The sequence below is a fragment of the Falco biarmicus genome, chromosome Z, assembly GCF_023638135.1.
Source record: "Falco biarmicus isolate bFalBia1 chromosome Z, bFalBia1.pri, whole genome shotgun sequence".
NCBI lineage: Eukaryota > Metazoa > Chordata > Aves > Falconiformes > Falconidae > Falco > Falco biarmicus.
This window is the reverse complement of record NC_079311.1, coordinates 63,731,712-63,753,575: the sequence shown is the minus strand read 5'-3', so window position 1 is coordinate 63,753,575 and position 21,864 is coordinate 63,731,712. Positions and strand designations below refer to the sequence as shown.

At 36.8% G+C, this 21,864-nt stretch overlaps 1 protein-coding gene across 3 annotated transcripts in view; it reads left to right on the top strand.

The window, feature by feature from the left end:
* Window positions 1–21,864, top strand: part of KIF2A (kinesin family member 2A) — a 41,811-nt gene that overhangs the window by 6,986 nt on the left and 12,961 nt on the right. For 2 of the 3 annotated variants that reach the window (XM_056325421.1, XM_056325419.1), the window contains exons 2-15: window positions 1,532–1,626; window positions 2,909–3,010; window positions 3,440–3,494; window positions 5,492–5,623; window positions 6,162–6,262; window positions 8,576–8,671; window positions 9,424–9,478; window positions 12,765–12,927; window positions 14,989–15,079; window positions 15,825–15,888; window positions 16,250–16,341; window positions 16,590–16,732; window positions 17,457–17,661; window positions 20,967–21,077. In XM_056325421.1, the coding sequence (XP_056181396.1) occupies window positions 1,532–1,626; window positions 2,909–3,010; window positions 3,440–3,494; window positions 5,492–5,623; window positions 6,162–6,262; window positions 8,576–8,671; window positions 9,424–9,478; window positions 12,765–12,927; window positions 14,989–15,079; window positions 15,825–15,888; window positions 16,250–16,341; window positions 16,590–16,732; window positions 17,457–17,661; window positions 20,967–21,077 (1,505 nt within the window). The remainder of the gene's footprint in view (window positions 1–1,531; window positions 1,627–2,908; window positions 3,011–3,439; window positions 3,495–5,491; window positions 5,624–6,161; window positions 6,263–8,575; window positions 8,672–9,423; window positions 9,479–12,764; window positions 12,928–14,988; window positions 15,080–15,824; window positions 15,889–16,249; window positions 16,342–16,589; window positions 16,733–17,456; window positions 17,662–20,966; window positions 21,078–21,864) is intronic. The other variant, XM_056325420.1, reaches the window with a different exon arrangement.

Genomic DNA, 21,864 nt, shown 5'->3' with positions numbered 1-21,864 from the left:
TTGTTACTTGTGCTGTTAGGTGAGGTAGTCCAGGATATTGGTCAAGGTTTTTTTCCTTTCTGTCCCTCAGCAGGTCCTAAGAGGCTTAGACTGTATAAAAACATGAACTTTGGAAATTATGATTGAAATGGCTAAAACAGAAGTTTGAAACAATCAGTGGAGGAGAAAACTGGAATGGATTTATGGAGGCTGTGCGCTTTACAGAAGAAGACAGGTGCAGGGTGGGGGAGACAGACCAGGACAGATGTGTAAGGAACCTTGCTGTGGCTTGCCCCTAGCAAGCGCTGCGACATATACACGGCCTGCTCCAGGACAGTCGCTTGTGCTTTGGGAGCTGCACATGGCTCCTGGGCACCTGGCAGGTGGGTCAGGGCGGGTGGAGTGAGAGGTGGCTTGTCCATGCTGTGGCTTGTTAAAGGAGGGTGTTGCAGGAGCAGTTCCATTGGGCTGTTGTTCTTTAGAAACCCCTGTTCTTGGTACTCAGGGCACAGCACAGATATGAAATCAATGTGACACCTGGGTCTTTGATCCTTTTGTGTCAGTGCATGGCTGTTGTGCTCTTCCAAGTGCTCCTTGCTAGTGTGCATAGGAAATAGGACATAAAAAAGTTGTGGTACTCTACATACTTAAGAAGAAAAATCCATATTCATACTGAAAGTTTACTTGTTTTATTGTACCTGGTGGGATGGGGAGAAGTATCAGAAAAAAGGTAAAACCTGTGGGTTGAGATAAGAGTTTAATAACTTGAAATAAAGTAAAATACGATAATAAATAACAATGGTGGTAGTAATAGTAATAATGAAAAGGGAGGTAACAAAAAGAGAGAGGAGTAAAACCCAACTGGAACATTATTCTCATATGAAATCCAAAACCACAGCACTGTACCAGCTACTAAGAAGAAAAGTAACTATTGCAGCTGAAACCAGGACATTGACTTTGAGTCTTTCAGTGGAGAAATCAAAGCAGTGGCACCTTGTCTCCAGTTCAGCAGTCTGTGTAAGCAGCTGGTTTTGAAATGATGATTTGTATTAGTGTTGCAGGCAGTTTAATTTTAGTTGAATTACTGACTGATTGGATGCCCATAAGAAACAGATATCAGAATACAGTTTCAGCAGGCTTTACTCCCATGTTGGGACACGTGATGTTGTATCAGCCTAGAAGGGGGACAGATGAGCCTTTGTGGAGCACATCTCAGGAGATTTTAGTGCCTGTGGGAGGCTCATGGTGTTGAGTTTTCTTCTCTCAAGAAAAGACAGTCTGAGTGGTGTGGCTTTCATGTGGTGTTTTTGGTTAAATTACCACCCAGTTTTCTGTTCATTGAGCTTTTCACTTGTATGCTGATTGTCCCTTAGAGCCATCACTGGTGGATCAGGTCTTCACACTGTGTGGCCAGGAATCATGTTCTATTTATCACCTTATTTTTGATCCTCTTCTTCCTGCCTCTCTCTGCACCTCTCAGTCGAGGGATGAAAATAACTTCTGGAAAATTCTTCCACCAGTTAATAAATGATCATTTGTGTTTGCTTTCTAGGCCGAATTCACCAAGCCATGGTAACATCTCTAAATGAAGATAGTGAAAGCGTAACTGTTGAATGGATTGAAAATGGAGATACTAAAGGCAAAGAGGTAAACTTAATTATTTTAGAACTTGGTTCTCTTTTAAGCGATGTGTAATATACATGAATATTAGTTTGGAGTTTGGACTGGAGACAAAAACAAGATACAGGCCTTAATTTACTTGATTCTTTGGTTAAAGTCTGTTTTGTCTTGGATCTATTGGGCAAATGCTTGTTTCTGTTGTATTAAATTAGACTTCCTGATCTCTGTGTCATAGCTTTTAAATAGTTTTTTTAATCTACTGATTTTGAACCAGATGACAAAGGCTCACCTTGTTATGCCCTTTTTACAAGTAGAAAAATAAAATTTTTGAGGGGGAGAATGACTTGCAGTTCAGACAGGAAACTAGTGAGAAAGCTAGATTAGAAATCTTTTTGTGTTTATATTATTGAGGACTTGAACTGCTGCTTTGTTTGCTTATTTATTTTTGGCAATTTTCTAGCCTTGCTTTTCCTGAGAAACCGTGTCTTCGTAACACTTTGCTGTCCTCTCTTCCTTTAAATTTTGGACCATGTTAGCCAGTTTCAGCTGAGATTTTGAGAAGCGTCTCAGAAATAATATTTCACTGGTTTTTGTGAAAACACAAGTAAAAGAAAAGTTGTCAGAAAGTCCTGGTGATCTCATCAGCTGAGCTCATCCCTCTGGACATGAAGAATCCATACAGTAGTGCGGTCTTTGAAAGGTCCAGCCAGAGGAAATGATAGTCTGTGGACATCAAAGCTATTTAAGTTTTTTAGGAAACCAGGTTTCAATAGCTCTGAAGCCAGTTATTTTTAAGATCCTGTTCCTCTGCCCTTAAATCTTAACAGGATTTTGAATAAGGATCACTTAAAAGAAAAAAAAAAAAAGGCGTGATAAATGTGACATGGTTTCAACTATGCTTTTATTTTTTGGGTGGTTGTAATTCCTCTGTTTCTTTTGCACTGTAAAGGAAATTTCAAATAATTGAGATTGCTTTCTTTTTATGTCACAGAATGTCATATTTAGAAGTAGCTAGTATTACTGTGGTAATTTGCTGCTGTTTTCATTTAATTACTTTAAAAAATTACTTATTGGTCATTTTTTAATTAATCCCTTTTTTGAAGGGTGTATTTGCAACTAATACAAAGACCAAAGCTTGCACTGGTTCTATTGTATATAAAACAAGATTATTCAGGTTTTAGAATTAACAAATGATGGTGTAAAAACACTAAATGTATTTACTGTTTAGTCCCAAACATAACAAGAGACATGGACTGGGTGAATATTGTTTTAGGAATCAAACAAATGTGTTTTATACTCTTTTATACAGATCGAGTTGGATAGTATATTTTTACTTAACCCAGGTCTTGCACCTGATGAAGATGTTGAATCACTTCCAGCTAATACATCAATCAGAGTAACCAGAATGAAGGTTGGTAATTTCTATACAACATGTTCATGTTAAACTTACAGTACTCGTATACATGTAGTTATGCCTCAATTTTTAACTTTAACTTTTGTGTCTGTGGAGCTTTCAATAACTCTGTTCCTTTCTTTTTCCTGTGGTTAATAGGAGTTCCAAAATTTTTTCTAAGAACAGGTTGGGCAGAGAGGGTGTCGGGAACTAATATTTATATAACTAATTGTATGTCAAGGAAAAATATAGAAAAGGTTTTGGAGGTTTTGAAACAGTACGTATAGTTCAAGCAGTCTTTGCCCTGGGCTCTTCAGGGGGGGATTTAGCAGCCATCAACTCTGTACTGCTGATGTTGTTTGCATTCACTGGAAAGCAGTGGGTGGGGGTGCGGGTTGTGTTTTCAATAATATGGTGATTAAATAACAGAGATTGCTTTCTCTGTAGGTTCGACGAACTGCAGGAGCTGTTAAGAATGAGAACACTGCCAGAGACAACAAAGGTAAATGTTACTTATTTCCATTTCAAAGAAGTAAAAAATGTGGAAACTTTTTAACTTCCTGCTCATCTAACATTCCTCAGTAATTCTGCATGTCTCATTTGATATGTATGTGTGTGACATGTAAAAGACACGGTACATCTTTCTTAGAGTAACTCCTATGTATATTTAGGAATTCATACTGTATGAACAGTATTTGTATGCAAGTTTAAGCAGTATAGCGTTAGGAAGGTTAAGCTGAATGAACTGAAGGTGCTGTGCTACGTTAAATCATGTGTGGACTCTTCCAAGTTAAAGCATCCTTAATTTGCTTCAGCTTAATTGAGTGTTCAATATACACTAAGTAGTGTACTTAAATATTGAAAACATGAGAATTTTTAATTTAGTTTTGTGATAGTCTGTGTGTAAACATTCATTCAAAGAGTACTTAAGCCCTACAGGTTATTTCTCGCTCTACAATTAACAGCATTTTTTGTAGATTTTTTGCTGAAATACCAGGGGAACATAGGTGAAAAGTATGTATGGGATGAATGCAGATGTGATGTGTTTATAACATGAGAAGGAATAGTTACCGCTTATTGTTTTAATTTGCTTTCCTGCTTTAGGCTTAACTGACTTGTACTGATGATAGTGGTGGTTATTCTTCCAAACATTAATCTAATGTCATTAGTTCAGGATAGGTTCCGGTCCATCTGTTTAAACTTGAAAAACAAGTGGGCTTGCATATCTTTGCAAGTGTTCAGAGTTTTTTGGTGCATGATTGAGACCACTTGCGCCCTTCTGCCATTTGGCTCTGGGGATGTTAAACAAATCAAAAATCTTATGAGGAGGGGATAATTTTTTCAAACTAATGATTTAGATTTGGTACACCTCACTGATGGGCTCTCATCACATCCATACATGATGTCATTTGCAGTAAATGGTCTGTTGGGTATGGAATAACCCTGTAACCTGTATTTTAGTATGTCCTATGCTTCTTACTATTGAGATTTGACCTAAGTATTTGTTCTTTGTTGGCTTTGTGATTAAGCTTTTCTCAGCACACTTGTCTTGTGTAGTCAATTTGTGCTCTAAACTAGATCTCCTACCATATTTGGAAGGATTTGGGCATTTATCTTGGCTGTCCCATTGAATACCTGTTTCCATAGTTGTCTTCATGTTGTAGAGTGACCTGGCCTTTGTTTGGAGTGTCATCTCTGGCTGCTAATCAAAACTGATACCTTCACTTCTGTTGCTGTTCTGGCAGACTCTTAGGAGTGTGTGTAGAAAATGGGTCAACTGAAGCAGAGGTGCTTGAAGCAGCTCTTTGAGAAACAATTTAAAGCATTCAGCTCTGCCAAAGAGGCTTGCATGCTCACCACTCCCACTGCTTTCACTGGGAACAGACATTACTACATCTTCAGAAATTGGTATCCTTAGCACAAGTAGAATCAATGCATACGTTTAGACATATTGATTATATCTGTATCCCAGTATAGTGTCAAAGAAGTTTGTTACTTCCACTCACAGGTAGAGCTGCACTTTGCTGCCTTTCATTTCTATGCCTTTGCTCCTTCAGAGATCGTTGGCTCAATGGGGTGGTACCATTTTGTAACATCTAGAGAACGTGGAACAGAGTGAGGCTTCTTTTGTTACTCGGTTTTTGGGTATAATCACAATATAAGTAAAATTTCAGCACTTCAAGCTTCAGGACTACTTATCTCCCAGTACACCCTTCATTCTGTGCACATAATGAATTGTATTAATTCTGCAGTAGAGTGTTTGAAAATATGCATGTGCAGTGTTAGTACTCAATTATGTTGTGTTGGTGTATGAAAAAGGCTGCATACCAAACGTCTTTATTAATAGATGTTCTACATGGATGGCTCCCCCTCACCCCTAATAAATTGTTGTGTCTGGAAAGGGGCCTTGTTTTATGTCCTCATAACTAAGTGGTTCAGAATTGAGTAGAAATGTTAACTCTTCTATGTCCAGATGAGCTTTGTTCTTTTCCTTTGCAGTGGTTGGTTCTGTACGTGCACGACCTAGTCAGCTTCCTGAGCAGCCTTCCTCCTCTCAACAGAATGGTGGTTTGCCTGGTTTTCCAGATTTATCTCCAGTTCAAGCTACAAAAAAGGAATTTGGACCCCTTTGTATGTAAACCATGTATCAAGGATTCATTCATTCTGGGCATTACATGTACATTCTCTTGGATTATGTTGTTGTCCATAAATGACAGAGGGTCTGTCTACATGTGCAGTTGTCTGTGGGCTTCCTCAAGGAGCTGTCACTAAACAAGTGTTCACTTTTGTCACAGTTGTGCTAGTATTTGGAATTTAGTTTTCCTTGATCTTTTTTAAACTACGGCAGTGCTGGTTTTTTTAATTTGCCTAGACTTTCATTTAATTCGAACCAAGAGATCACATGTATCCCTCCAAATATTTTTTTTGAGGGTCATTGTACTTACATTTTTTTGGTCATGTAATTACTGTCCCATTCCCATAATTTTTTTTTCTAAATGATTTTATGAATTTTAGAAATTAAATTACCATAACTATTCAGTACTAATACTGATCTGCTTGAGTTGACTTAAATGCATTCTAATTATTGACAATATATAATTGAAATGTTACATTGTAAATACTAAATACATGCAACACAATACTCTAAAATTATATCATTTTCTTTAAGCACGCAGAAAATCAAATTGTGTAAAAGAGGTTGAAAAGCTGCAAGAGAAACGTGAAAAAAGAAGGTTACAGCAGCAGGAACTCCGAGAAAAAAAAGCTCAGGTTAGTATTTTTAGTTAGAATGGAAAACGTATGTCAGCAAGAGAAATTTGCAAAATCATTGTGCTTTTTTCAGTCCTTAGTAATTTTTACGAAGTTCAGTAATCTTGAAATTAAATGTTTTCATGCTGTATACAAGTTTGATGAATAATTTTGGTGCTTGGTTGCATTGCTGTCATAGCTATTACTTTAGACAGTTTTCCCCCTCTTTTTCTTTCAACAGAAATAATTGCTTACAATTGCTTGTCTTGCCACGTGGTCTTTAAAGGTCGAGTGCTGATGAGAGCCATTTCTTAGGGAAAATATATTGTTGAAGATAATCAGACCTTTGGCTTTTAGATAGCTCTGTTATTCTACAGGAAGTATTACAACATAATGATAAATTGTTCTTTATGATCTTTGATGCTTTGTAGATCAATTTGAACAGTGATTTTTAACTTTTTTTTTCTTTAACCCAGTATACGCATTTATAATTTAGCTTTGCGTCATGCAAGGAGCTTGGCAGCAAGTTGTTAGAAACTTGTATAAAAGAAATGAAGTTGATAATCCTGTGAGAAAAAATCTCTTAATATTAAATTAATTCCTGTCACAGTGGTGTGAAAGGTTTGGCAAAACTAGTAGTGTAATCTTGTTGGTGGCCCTATGTGTATGTGTTAGTCTCTGAACAGATAGTACCAACCCGCTACTGACATGAGAAGTACCACCACCATGTCAATAATTCAGGCAATCTACTTCATGGTTTATTGATGTTTTGAAGCTGACCTAAAATCACCTGTGAATTCATACTCTCTAATCTCCATCCATTTACTCAAATACAAAACATTACTGTGTCTTTATGTGTGAGGAACAAACATTTTTTTTTGCTTTATCTATTAAAATACTTTGTGGTATTACACCTAAAAGGTTCTTTCTCTTTTGTGAAAACTGTCTTTGGATATGAGTCTTAGCTCCAGGAAGCTCTGGTTTTTTTGGTGATCTGTATGTACCTGTGCTTTGTGTTGCTTTGTGTATTCTGTTGTTGTTGTTGCTGCTGTGAAATGCAGCAATAATTAGCCAAGCACTGTCTTCAGGTGGCCAAGACCTTTAAACATGGTTTGAAGAATATTCAAACACTTTTTCCATAAAAAAGCAATGCTTCTTCTAAATGTTAGAAGGAAATGTTTCAGCAGTGGTTTTTTGTGTGGACTTAACTGTCAGCAGTTTTTAGTTCACTGTCATTGGGGTGAACAACATCACAGTACATTCAGCTTCTGATTACCAGGACAGTTTTATCTGTGGTGAGGATTGGCTGTGTCACAGGTGTGGAGTCATGAGCTGGTGCCCTTCCAGCTTGTTAACCCCAGTGCAGTGCTTTCTGAGAGTGCCTATGCTGTTCCACAACCAGCTGTGATTTAGAGTTTTATATCATTTGAGGGGAGCCGTGAAAAACTTAAGGTCTGAGCACCAGAGCTGGCTACATATGGCATCAGCAGCATGTCCTGAAATGGTGTAAAAACTGACAACTGCAGGGAGAAGTGACAGGAAGGACATTTTGTTTATTCTGCAGAGCACCAGCTCAGCTCACAGAAGGCTCAGGCCTAGCAGGACTTGGAGGGGCTCCATGCATGGCCTCTTAAGGTGTCCATTTGCTCTGATACTGATGGCTCCAGGTTTAGGGGTGCAAGGTCTTCTGACCCTGGATGTAGTGTCCTGTGTATCCTTGGGATTGCTTCTGCTTTTTAGGGGGCTCTAGGACTGTTAAATGAGTTTGCAGTGCATTGTAGCAGTTAGCTGGGGACCAGTAGTAGGATCAAGCTCCTTTAACTGACTTGAATTCAGGGTTGTGTTTAGAGCAGCTGGGGTGCCTGCACTGGTCCCCTGGGGGGTGTGTTGTACCTGCGTAATGGAGTGTTACCCACTCATCTGTTGGACTGCCTTACTTTAATTAGCCTAAGTGTTGACTGTGTATGGTGTCTGGTGCTGTGCAGTTGATTGGAGGTGTGTCTTTAGTGTGAAGATTCTGGCGAAGGTGGAAGTAATTTTTCTTTCTTGAATAGGCCGTTAATGAGGCCTCAATTAAAAATTATTTTCTGTTAAATGCCAACCAGAACCATAAAATGGAAAGCATGTAATTGGTTTGCTGTATCATCAGTAAATTAGCTGCAACAGAATGGAAAAAGGCGTTCAACTTGGATTTGAGACACTATTTTTTCTCCCAAAATTTCAGAAATATTTCAGTTAATGTATATTTTTCTTTTAGATAAATACAGAAGATACTGAAATTAGTACATTTTAGGGAAAACAGTGTATTAGAAGTTCTGTTGCTTACTTCCGTAGGAAGTTGATGCTACAAACCCAAATTATGAAATTATGTGTATGATAAGAGATTTCAGGGGAAGTTTGGATTATAGACCACTGACAACTGCAGATCCTGTAAGTAACCCAGCAACATGGAAAATTTTAATCTTTCTGTGGTTTTGCTGTTTTCAGTTTTTTCAATGTATACTTCTGTCTGTAAATACAAAAATAAGTAGTTTATTAATATATATGAGTATCTGTTATAACTTGGGTTTATTTTTTCAGTAATTTGATTATATTAACATTAGTAGGTGTTGTAAGCCCTAGGTTACTAAATTACTGTTAATTATGTTATGCCATTTAAATATCTTTTTACTTTAAAATAATACCAATGTATACTAAGTAGTCACTCAGACTCTGTATTGTAAATTTTCCTGAGACGCCAGGGGATGTGCACACAAAACCATTAAGCTTCTCTGGAAAACCCTGCTGAGTATAAAGATTAATGTTTGATCTTTGAAGCTGATGAAGACCTTTGGTTTGCAGAGAAGTCAGAGAAGCAGAACCCTTAAATGATGGGGATTATCAGATCTCAGAGATTGTGACAAATTCTCTGTGGTGTATACCCTGTTAGAGCTGGATTTGCTTGCAGTATTCCAATATTTCAGTCTTGTACTCTACACTGTCTGCAGGGAGTTTTGTTAATGTATGGTTCTCAGTGTCAGGTTCTTGGCTATTGTGCAGACACAGGGGGCTTTTTGACTCATGGCCTTGGAAAATTCTCTTTGTTTAAATGATTGGTTAATTAATTCAAGAACAGAAGTAAAATAAAATATTACATAACTGGAATTGGGGTGCAGTTCACTGAAAGACCATTTCCTTTGCAGGTTGATGAACACAGGATATGTGTGTGTGTACGGAAACGACCACTCAATAAAAAAGGTATGTCTATTGAAGATTTTGCTGATTTTTTTTTTCTCTGAAAAGCTATTTTCTGTTAGTAATACTGCTTCTGTTAAAAAGATCTAGATCAAAGGCGAAACAGTTACACTAGACAATACGTGATGGATCCATAGAATTCATAGACTCATCATAACCAGGATAAAGATGGGGAGAAAAGTAGTTTAACTGTCACCATTTGATGGATTGGGAGCTCAGGCACAGAGCGACTGCATTTTTTTTTCCATCTATGGTAATCTAGGATGCATTTGGTTGATCTGGGAATTAATTCTACTGTAATTTCTTCAGTATTCTTATATTATGTTTAGGATCACCATTCTTTTAAACTATCCTTAAGTGATCTCCTGAGCAGAGCGCTACCTGTTAAAAACTTTCACACACACTTTATGTACAAATATTTTTATACTTTGAAGTAGTCTTGTTCAGACATTAAGGGAGCAATTCAGGTGCTTAAATACTAATGTCTTACAACATGATAGGTGCCCAGAGGCATCCAAGACATGCTTTCAAAGCTAGTGCATTACAGACAAACTGGAGACTTTTATCCCCTGGTATTGGTGCTCAGGGCTGGGCAAGATACTCTAGGGCACATGAAATACCACTAAAAAACTGTTAGGCACTGGAATGACTCCCTAATGACTTTTTAAATACATGATTAGTATCACAACTTTTATTCTTCCTTCCTGCTCATCAACCTGGAGTCTTTATTAAAAAAAAAAAGTTCAGGTTTTCAACTCCAGTTAGATCCCAATCTTCCCATTAAATTTTTTACTTTCAGTGGGAAGTTAAGAATGCAAATGCTTCTGGATTGCAGTCTGTTTGAATCCAGCACTTAAGCTGACTTTCATTTTGAAGGAAGTTTCTTTCCTTCTCTTTCTATTATGGTTTGTTTAGCTAAAGGACTCAAAGAGCATCGCTCTGACTCTGAAACAACATGGGATGCATTTATTATTTTTGTACTGTCAGAACTACACATTGAGGATTATCTGGAGCATGTCCAGAGGAAAATGGGAGTATGTATGGGAAAGGAAAAACACGTTGATACCAGTATATAGTTAGTTTTAGCTTATAGTTAGTTAGTATATAGTGTATTTTTTTGCCTCCACATCGCTGCTTCCACTACTTCACTTTTTTCTTCTTTTTGACTTTTACTATTTCTTATTCCCTGATTTTTTTTCTTTTGGTGATCTGCAAGGAATGCACAATCTCAGAAATTGGTTAACTGAAACTGTTTTGCATGACCTATTAATAAAGATGTTCAACATGCAGGTCCAGTAGCAGTTGAATCTCTGTTTCAACATTGAAGGTTATCTTTAATAAAATATGACTTAGAAACCTGATACATTTGGGGGAAATGTCACCATCTACCTGTGCTGAAGATGAACAAAGTGAAATTGCAGTAAATGAGAGCAGGTTATCATGGGGCATGAGTATTTTGTGAAAGTTACATGTCTTGGGTGTTAATGGTTTAGAGCTATTGAAAAACATAGTTCAGAGGAGTTTGTAGGAAGATGAGTGTCTTAAGTAAAAATGAGATTGGCACCAAAGTTACTTTACATTTTAAAGAATATGCCATTAGATTAATGGCTTATTTAGATGAATGAATTATATTAATGAATTCTATTGATGAAATCTATGCAGCGGATGAACCATGGAGATAATCTAATACCCACGTGATAGAATATTCTGAAAATACACACTTAATAAGAAACAGTATTTCTCATGCCATGTTTTAAAATACAAGATTATAAAAGAATCAATGATACTAATGTGTAACCCCCTGAAGAAGAAAAATAGTTTTTGTCAGTCTCACAAACACTAAAATCTTCAGGTGTTCTCAGCACGAATCATTTTGTGGATTGACTTTGCAGGAAGTAGGTGTTCTGATTGACACTTTAAGGTTTTATTTCAGTGATGTATATTTATAATTGAGAAATGCATAGTGCGTTTCAGAGACACTGTTACAAATTTTCATCAACAAGGAATACAGGTTGTCATAACAAATAGCTGGGAGCAGGTAAATGTCTTATTCCAAACAATTATTTAAGAAAAATCAGTTTTTGACTAAAACTAAAAAGCTTTTCTGCAAAGAATTTACTGTCATACATCTCTTTTCATCACTGTACCTTACTTCTTCTCTGTGGTCACTGCAGAATGATTGCTTTTTATTTCATTGCAGTGCAGCTGAAAAATTGATTATATAGTTACTTGAGTGCATATTTCTGTTGGTGTGTAACGTCTTGCAATGGTAACAATTGTACTGTTTGATCAGTATATTAACCAGTGAAAAGATGTCTATCTGATTCACATCAAATTCTTGAGCTGCATGCCTTAAATTTTACATAGAAATGCAAGTAGGGCACGTTAGTGATCCTGACTGTACATACAAAAGATCTTTATTTTTGTGCATATCATGGTTCACTGGGTTCTGTTTTGCTGATTCATATCTCATACAACAATTAGCAATAAATTGTAGTGCTGTGTGGTAATTATAACCAGGGATCTCATTGTTCAAATCACATTGAGACTGCTTTTGTTCATTCCCAGTGATAGGCAAGATCCTTAGCATTTTCAGCTTTTTCTGCTTACAAGGTAGTTTTTAGAAAGGGTTTTACTTTGAAGAAATTTTATATAAAAGATGTATACTTCAGGTTGCGGTAGGAATACACAAATGAAAATGTCTGTGTAGAATGAAAGGATTTTTTTTTCTTCTTGAAAGATGTGAGCATATGACTAACATTCAGGATTTAGGGGAAAATACAATGATAAAATTTTGAAATAAAGCAGATTATTTTAAGGATATTATTTTCTTTGTATTTTCAGGTTTGTCAGTCCAAGCAGTATAGGGCTTTCAGCGTTTCTCTGGTAGAGAGGTTATTTATGAAAACTCAAAGGTTATGGCAGTAATCTGTAAAACAATATAGAAGTCCCCAGGAAAAAGGACTGATATCCATGGAAAGTGTTATTATAGAATACATAACAAGCTACAATGATAGTGCTGCAATTAATGATCTCAGTTTTTCTAACCAGCTTTGTACAAACTCTTTAATTTCTAACAGTTGGTAGGATAGGACGACTAGACTTCCAAAATGAGATCTCTTACTTAGCAGAATACTACCTAGGCATCAGAAGCCCAGATCCATTGCAGTGTTGTTACTTGGAGGAGCTGTGTTATCTGAGATGTTACAAGAGTGTAAACAGTGAAAAAATGTAAAAAAAAAAAAAAAAAAGTGTTGCTAGTTAGATATGTATTTCACTTATTTTATAGAAACTTCGTTGAAAGACCTTGACGTAATAACAATTCCTAGTAAAGATGTTGTGATGGTACATGAACCAAAACAAAAGGTGGATTTAACAAGGTACCTAGAAAACCAAACTTTTCGTTTTGACTATGCCTTTGATGACACAGCTTCTAATGAAATGGTTTACAGGTATGTGTATATGCTTTTTTTGGTGAATCTTTTTTCTCCTGTATCTCCAATAACTGTGGGCTTACTTTGGTCATTGTCTTTACTCCTGTTCTCTGTTACCAGATATGTGTATTGCTATCTCCATTCTTTGCCTGTTCACTTTTGGTTTAACTCTTTTATCATGAACTCTTCACCTGCAGTGTCATTTTCACCTCCATTGACCTCAGTCCTGCTCTGTCTGCCACCAAGCCCTGCTGGTTTCCAGGCTCTTTTGTGTATTGCCTGCCTCCTCAGCTACAGAATATTTGAACAGCTTCATGGCTCTCCATTTGCCTCAGGGTTATTGTCTTACTATGTGTGTGCAGCACCTGAGGAACCTGAGTCATGGCTTTTGGTCTTCAGGAAACTTGAAGAAATGGACAGCCCAGGCTCCAAAGAGCTTGCAGTTTGTATACAAGATAATTAAGAGATAGACACAAATCAGGACAGCATAGGGAAAGAGTACAAGGAAGGCAAGACAGGTTATATTGGTGTATTGCTGAGGTACTTGAGCTAACTGGGATACCGAAAGAAGTGTGGCTGATGTAACATGGAGGTGTATGGAGCTAGGTTATCTTGCTCAAAATGCTAAATCTTTCTGATTTAAAAAACAAAGGCAACAGACACATCTGTTTCCAGCCTCAATGTATTTGGATCCCTGTTTTCTCCTTTATGCTTCCTGTCACTTCCACAGCTGGCACAGAATAATACCCATAGTGCCTTTAAAAATGTGTTCAGAAGTAGCTGTTTACCTTGTACAAGTCACTCAGTGGAGTAGACCACAGTAGCAGGCAAGGTTAGACACGACTACAGCTTGTAATATTGGTATGTTTAAATACTTTGGAACTTTTTGCAAGGAATGTTGATATTCAACGTTAATTTGATGAAGATCATTTTCTTTATGCTTGGAACGTGCTTCTCGTAGCCTTAATGAGTAGTGACAGAAATATCTTAATTCTTGTCTTAAATACAGCAACTAGGAGGTGAAAGTTAGGATCATGTCCTGATGTTGGATGCTAACATCCTGTTGGTGGATAACAGAAAATTCATGGTAAAAATTATTAAAAGCCCTTGAAAATTAAAACTTCTGTCTTAATGCTTGATACAATTAGCAGGAGAAGGGTAGCAAAATGAAAATCTGTATAGTTGTTTACACCAACAAAAGAAGACTTACAAACAGCAAAGCTGTGCCCTTGGAGATAGTTCTGTTTCAAATGGTTGTCTACTGATAACATATTTCCTTTCTCAACACTGAAGAGCTGCAGGGGAGCAAAGCAGCTGGTGATATGTGCCTCTTGCAAGTTTTCCCGCTCGACAATCAGTTCTAATCTTCCTCCTTCCTGTTATTTGTCTTTCTGAGCATAGTGTTTAAATATGAGGGTTGTTTTTGGCATACAGTGTTGCTGTATTTTTGTACTGAGTTTTCTCCAGACAATTTTTATTAGTTAATTAATAAATTCATGACAAAAATGGAAAATACTGAAAAATGATTGTATTCATACTAAAAAAGTAAATCTCTGGTCTGTGTAGCAGTACAGGCTTTCTCCTTCTCCCTTATATGGCACAATAATGATTATTACTTGAAGGGCAATCTGCTTCAAGGCCTTCTGCAGCAGCACAAGTAAGAGCAAGATAGTTATTGTCATCTGCTCTCACCAGAACTGTGGGATCACAGTGGAGAAAATGATAATGTGGCAAGTTACTCCAGTTTTCTCCAACATACTAAAATTGCTTACTTTGTACTGAAAAACATTCTTCAGTTTAAGGGAGAAAGTAACTTTTGTAATTGTTTTTTTTGGTTAAGTTGTAATTTTAAATATTTTTTAATCCATGAGCTGCAGTGCTGGGTTGAAACTTTTTGTTAATATTAAAAAACACACTAGTTTGAATGCTAGTTCAAAAAAGCACTAGTTTGAACGGGTATGCCTTCTGCATTTTAAAGGAGGTCCAGAGTTTACATTTCTGAAGCATCAAGGTTGCAAACTTGTGGTAGTGGCCCCTTAAAGTAACTCAGTTTCTTAGGTACTGTTTTTTGCATTTAAGGTTTACAGCTCTACCATTAGTGGAGACGGTATTTGAAGGGGGAATGGCCACCTGTTTTGCATATGGGCAAACAGGCAGTGGAAAGACCCATGTAAGTATTTCTTATACATGTCAGCAATACACTTTTTATATATAATGGTTGTAGTTTAACCCCAGCTGGCAACTCAGTATCATGCAGTCACTTACTCATGCCCTGCACTCCCCCAACTCTCCCCCCAGCCCCCTGGCTGAGATGGGGAGGAGGATTGGAAAAAGGTAAAACTTACTTGTTGAGATAAGAACAGTTTTAATAATGAAATTTGTTAATAATAATTATTCCTGTCTTTTTTTTTAAATTATAGTAAGAGAGGGGAATAAACCCCAGAGAAAACACGTGATGCACAATACAATGGCTCACCACCCACTCCTGCTGACTGATGCCCAGCCAGTCCCTAAGCAGTGATGGACAGATGCTGGCCAGCTCACCCCCAGTAATATACTGGGCATGATGTTCTATGATATGGAATATTCCTTCAGCTAGTTTGGGCCAGTTTTGAGCTGTGCTCCCTCCCAGCTCGTGCACCTGCTCATGGGCAGCGCATGGGAAACTTGAGAAGTCCTTGATTTAGAGTTCACAGTACTTATCAACAACTAAAACATCTGTGTGTTTATCAACTTTATTCTCATCCCAATTCCAAAACACAGTGCTGTACCAGCTATTAAGAAGAAAATTAACTCTATCCCAGCCAAAATCAAGTCAATGATATACTTAAGTTCTAATAAGTAAAAAATACTGAAGTTATAGTTCTGTGATTTTTGTAGCGTATTTTTGATCTGTTGTTGTTGCTTAAATCTAGACTATGGGTGGTGACTTTTCAGGAAGGAACCAAGATTGTTCTAAAGGAATATATGCACTCGCAGGTGAGACTCTATTGGTCTATTGGATTTTGCAATTAGTTGAGATCAAGAAATTTTCTGCTCTGTCATACAAACATAAAGGTCTACATATTTTGCATTACAGTGGAGCTTTGGTAAGATTAAAAGTAGTTCCTAGATGTGTCCTTACACAGTAAAATAAATGGATGATTAATCAAGTGTATAATTTTGAGGTTTTCTGCATCATCTGTTGTAGTGTGGCAGCTTAAACTTGTTTGACTGACCCTATGTGTTATACTTGAAAAGTATGAGAGATGCTGTTACATAGGCTGTTATGCGTTGAGGGGTCTTCACTAAATAAAAACACATAATGAGGTATCTTTTTATTCTGGAAATGTGTTCATAGCTCGAGATGTCTTTTTGATGCTGAAGAAACCAAGCTATAAGAAGTTAGAACTTGAAGTATATGCAACATTTTTTGAGATCTACAGTGGTAAGGTAAGTACCTGGTCTTTCTCTGAGGAAGGGGGGAATTTCTTTTTCACAAGTAAGATTTTGAGCTTGTCACTTAAAAGATGGTTTTCCTCTTTGTATTAAAATCTTTATTTCAAATAATTCTTTACAGTTCTCTTCCAATCATGTTTTTTCCATAGAATGCTTTGCATATTTTGATACAGGATTTGAAATACAAATGTCTTTTAAAACTCCCCTTTAACTGTTCTGTTCTGGCCCCCCCCCCCCCCAAGGTTTTCGACTTGTTGAACAGGAAGACAAAATTAAGAGTGTTAGAAGATGGTAAACAGCAAGTCCAGGTGGTGGGATTACAGGAACGGGAAGTCAGAAGTGTTGAAGATGTTCTTAAGCTGATTGAAATGGGCAACAGCTGCAGGTATCTCCCATAGTTCATACCAGTTCTTCATTTGCATTAAGGAATCAGAAACAAGATTTTTTTCAGGTCTTTTCATAGTGATGGCTTTTTAAAATTCAGTGGGTTTTTTGGTGATGTTGTCTGCATGAAAGGAATCTGCCTAACTTTTAAATAAAGATATTTACAGTTCCTCTCTCTCGTAGAGAGAAATAACTGATTTTTCTACAGGATGTGAACTACATGCATTATGTAAGCAGCTTACAGACTTAAATTCACATCATTTATAACCTGGAATACTGCCAGATTCTTCAGCTCTAAAAGGCCTTGATACGTAGTGACAGAGGTTAAGCGTAACTTTTTTTTTAAGAATCTAGCTTCACTGTTTTTAAAATTAGCCTTGTGCTTAGACTACTGCCTGTGCAAATAAAAATGCCATCAGCATTTTACATGCAAACTCTCTGATTCTTTGAAATCTTTGATTATTCTTGCTTTTAAAAGGGAGGTAAAATGTTACTAATCTTCCATTTCTGTTCGAAGAGATGGAAAAAGAGGTATAATTGTAGTGTGTACATCCATTTATTAAGGTTGCATCTCTAGTGTCCACAAGAACGTTAGACATGTGGTCAACAAATGTGGGAAAATACAGGACTCTGCCCTGAAAAAAACTAATGTTCTGAGGTTAGTATGTTTAATGTGTTTGGTCCTTTGCCTGTTCCTATGTCCTTCCCTTCTCTTCTGTTCAAAGGACATCTGGCCAGACATCTGCAAACGCACACTCTTCTCGAAGCCATGCAGTGTTTCAGATCATTCTCAGAAAGAAAGGAAAATTACATGGTAAATTCTCTCTGATTGATCTGGCTGGCAATGAAAGAGGAGCGGATACTTCAAGTGCAGATAGGCAGACACGACTGGAAGGTGCAGAAATTAACAAGAGCCTTTTAGCACTCAAGGTAATTGAACTGTTTCCATCACCTTTGAGTAGGTGGATACCTCTTACATATTACAGCAATGAGTGTTTTTGCAGACTTTGCTTGTCTACATTGTCTGCTGATGCGACAGGTAAAATAATGTATTGATTTTTCCTCTAAATGCCTGAAGAAACACTGCAGAAACATTGTGCTATCGACTTGCATGTAATTCAAAAAAAACCCAACCAAACACAACAAACCCTTCAACAAAAAGACCCCAATGGCTGAATTTGAAGATTTTTATTGATATATATCTAAAATGGGAGGACAGGTGACTGACTTGAGTATTCAAGGTTTGAAATACTAACTGGAAATATTCTTACTGAACTCAGTTGGTTTTTTTATATATATAAAAAAATATATTAAATTATTTACCACTGTTAATTAATTCAGTAAAGCAGCACAACAGCAACTTATCCAGAAAGAAATAACAAATAGATTGAAATAACCCCTGAAAGTTGGAATCCTTTTTTGACTGCTCTTCCTTGTAGCAGATTGTCTGATATGGTTACTTTACCCATTTTCATATATTAATCCAGGACGCATCAAGAGAACTGAGAAATACTATTTAAATATTCATATGCATTTTTTTGTTCTTTGTTTTATAATGCTTGAAAGAGGTTCAGTCTAAATAGGGAATGTAATTTTTTGATCCTAGCTGGGAAAACAACAGTTTTCAATGTCTCAGAACTTACGTCTGTTGTTGTTTGGTTTTGCATATGTTTACCCTCAGCACCACCACTGTGGTTTTGATAAAGAATCTGAACGCCCAAATCACTGTATTTACTTTTTTATCCCCAGTATAAACTTAGGGGAAGGCTTATATCTGACTAAGCAGATCTCACAAAACACCACAACATTGTAACCTATAGTGTGCCATTACAAAATTGTGTGGCACATGGAAGAATTGGAAGCTACAGTTCCAAAACTGTGGCCTGGTTTGATTTAGCACCAAAGTAAATAATGTGATTATGTTGATGTTATCACTGGTTTCCAAATATAATTGAATAAAGCTGCTTGATTTGGTTTGGCTTTTTTTCTTTCTTTTCAGTTTTACTTGTTGATTTTGTACTGGCTAGTGCCTTCAGTGCAATACCCAGACAACATACCTAGTTAATTTTCATAATTACGGTAGAAGGTTCTGCTGCTGCTGTACTAGTGATTGTGGTCTAAATTATACAGGGAAGGGGAAATAAAAATTGGTGGAGGTCTTGCAGAGGTCTAAACAGCAGTACCAGAAGATACAATGATAGGCTAGTCTTTCATTTTTCTTCTATCCCAAAAAATATTAACACAGCTTTTCCCATTTGTATTCAAGATTGAATGTTAATGTCATGTTCAAATTAAATAAGTGTGCTCTGAGTGGTCTTTGGTGCTAATCCAAGATTTGCTGTTTCTATCTGGATATCAGTCCTGTCTTAACCTGTTCAGATTTTTGTTACAGGAAGTTATTTCTGTAATGTCTCTACGTGGAAGTAGTGTTGTCATTTTGTTACCTGGTTGTCTGAGCTGTGATAAAAAGCAAAAGTAGTTAAAAACTCCATTAATATAGAAGCTGGAAGTGTCCTCCTATAATCCTTTTACTAATAAGGAGATAATCCAATTCAGATTTTTCAGGAGTAAGCAAAGTAAAACTTACTACGGTAAATTAAAATATCGTAATTAAACTTGCCGATTGTCATATTAGTAATTCAACACACACTTGATACTTTTTCTAGTTTGTAATGTCACCTGTTGAAAATCTGTTGTCGCTTTTCCTGTCTAATCTGCTTTTCTCCTTATGTAAGTATAATAATGTACAAATCTTAAAAATTCAGAGTGCACTGCCTTGCTCACCTGTAAGTTTTTGAGTCCTTTTGAGCATTTGCATATGAAAAGCACATTCAGCAAGCTTCAGTCTCTTTGTCTGAGCTGTGTCCATTTTATGAAATTCATATTACTGCTGAGTTTTTTCAATATTCACTGTAGTTAAAGCCAACTTGCCCGTGTGTGTGTTATGTTCTCTGTGTCATGGCAGTTTTCTTCTGAGCCCATTTTTAGTTCTGGTCTATGCTGTTTCACAATTGCAATGCATTCTTGGATTATCATCCCACAGTTTCTACCCTGACTTCTAGAGGAAGCCGTTTCTAGGAAATTTCAAAAGGCCACAAGGATATGGCTGCAGCCGGAGGATTAGCTGAACTACTGTAGAACTATTCCTGTAACACAACATCCATTCTGTCCCTTAGTGCTGCTAAAACCAAAGCTCTAATTTTAAAAGCTTTTGAATTATAGTTGTTTGAAGTTGTGTGTACAGACATATTAAAACTGTATGAAGGGAGCCGTGCTTCTAAAGAGATGCCTGTACACAAAGTATTAATGCAAAGGCAGAAACTGGAATTAATAATGAAAATAATGATAACAAAAAAATTTAAATGTAAAGTTCGTTTGTGTAAGTAGTGTTTTATGAGTTGATGTTGGAGCTCTGAGTGGGCAGAAGTGATCTTTGGATTAGTGGAGTCCTGGTTTTGCACTGTTGTATTTAGTTGCTGCTTTTAACTTCTATAGTTACTTTATAGATGTAAATATTATTAAATATTTCTCACTGGAACTCTCCAACCAATCGCAAATACTAGTTTAGTCTCATAGCCTTGTGAGCAGAAGAGGAAACTTTATCCTGTTTTTTTCACAGGAAGAATATTTTAAAGCAAGTGTCTTAACTGTCTTAATACTTCAGCGTCTTCCAATATTGAGTATATCAATAGAGAACTGTGCTTACTAGGTTTGTGAGCTGCGGATGCTTTCAGAAAGTTTGTTTTCTTCTGAGCTATAAATTAAGTCATTGGTAGAGGCAAAGTCAAAGCTACTGCTTTTAGTTGATAGTCAACACATGCCCCAGTCCCCACTGCTTCTGCTGGTGGAGGTTGTTGTTCATTCAGGTTTTTGCAGCTGATAACCAGAAGTAATTGTTAGTCTGGACATTGAACATCCGCACTGATTTTTTGTTGTGGTGGTAGTGGTGGTTACAGTAGTTGTAAACAGTTTGGATGTTTACATTTACATTACATTTACAAACAGATTAAAATTTTTAGATTCGGAACTCCTTTTTAAGTTCCTACCTCTTCTGAACTTAATGAGAGGTAAAAGCCTAACCTGTCTTGAATGCAAGCTTTAATGGTAAATTTTAATGATATTTTAGGGGACAGCAAAATAACTAAGGCTTGTGGCTTCTGATTTTGAATTGAATTTGTATTATATTTATTCATCCCATGTTAAAGAAAAATGCATAAACCTATTTGTTCTTTCAGGAGTGCATTAGAGCCTTAGGCCGAAATAAACCTCATACGCCCTTCAGAGCAAGTAAACTTACTCAGGTACTAAGAGATTCATTCATTGGGGAGAACTCACGTACCTGTATGGTAAGTTGATTTGGTTAACTGTTTGGTCTAATAATTACAAAGAGAAAAGATGCTGGGGATTTAGGCTTTTATGTTTAAAATTGGTCTCGTGCTACTGGCAATGTGTTGGACTTAAGTTTATCCACTAACACTATGTGGATCAAGACTTTCATTGAGACTTTTCAGATAACATGCTCCCTTCTCACTTTTCCTTGGCCTTTTTTCTTATTTTCTATTTTCTTAATTTTCTTTCTTACTGCTCTTTCTAGTTTCCTAGCTAGGCACCTAGCTAGAAAGACTTCTGCCTTAAGAGGTTTGGTTTTTTGTTTGTTTTTGATAATGTCTTAATTATATGAGAGTATTGTTTGACTCAGAATTTTGGAAAAGGTGGTGTAGACTGGAAGTATGGTGGTGAGTTAAGATCTTAGTGACAAAGACTAAAGTTGGTATCAAAGACAACAGAATATGCTCTGGGTGTTGATGGGGAGATAATTTGGATAGATGGGATGAATGGTTGTATATTGTATAAATGTGCATTTGCATCAGACAGTAAAACAGAATTAATCAGATGGTGGAAAGGACAGATAAAACCACTGATGTCCAGTTGTTTTTATTTATGCATTCTTAACATTTCTCCTTAAAGAAATGCAAGCTCTTTGTAGTGGTCACCCATTGCTAGGCTTGTTTGTGTTGGTTACTTTTGGCAGACTCCTGATTAGTCTAGAAACCAGAGAAGCCTTCAGACCACATGAAAACCATTATGTTGGGGCAGCCTAGTCTTCCCATTAGCTGTTAGGTATGGTTCTAA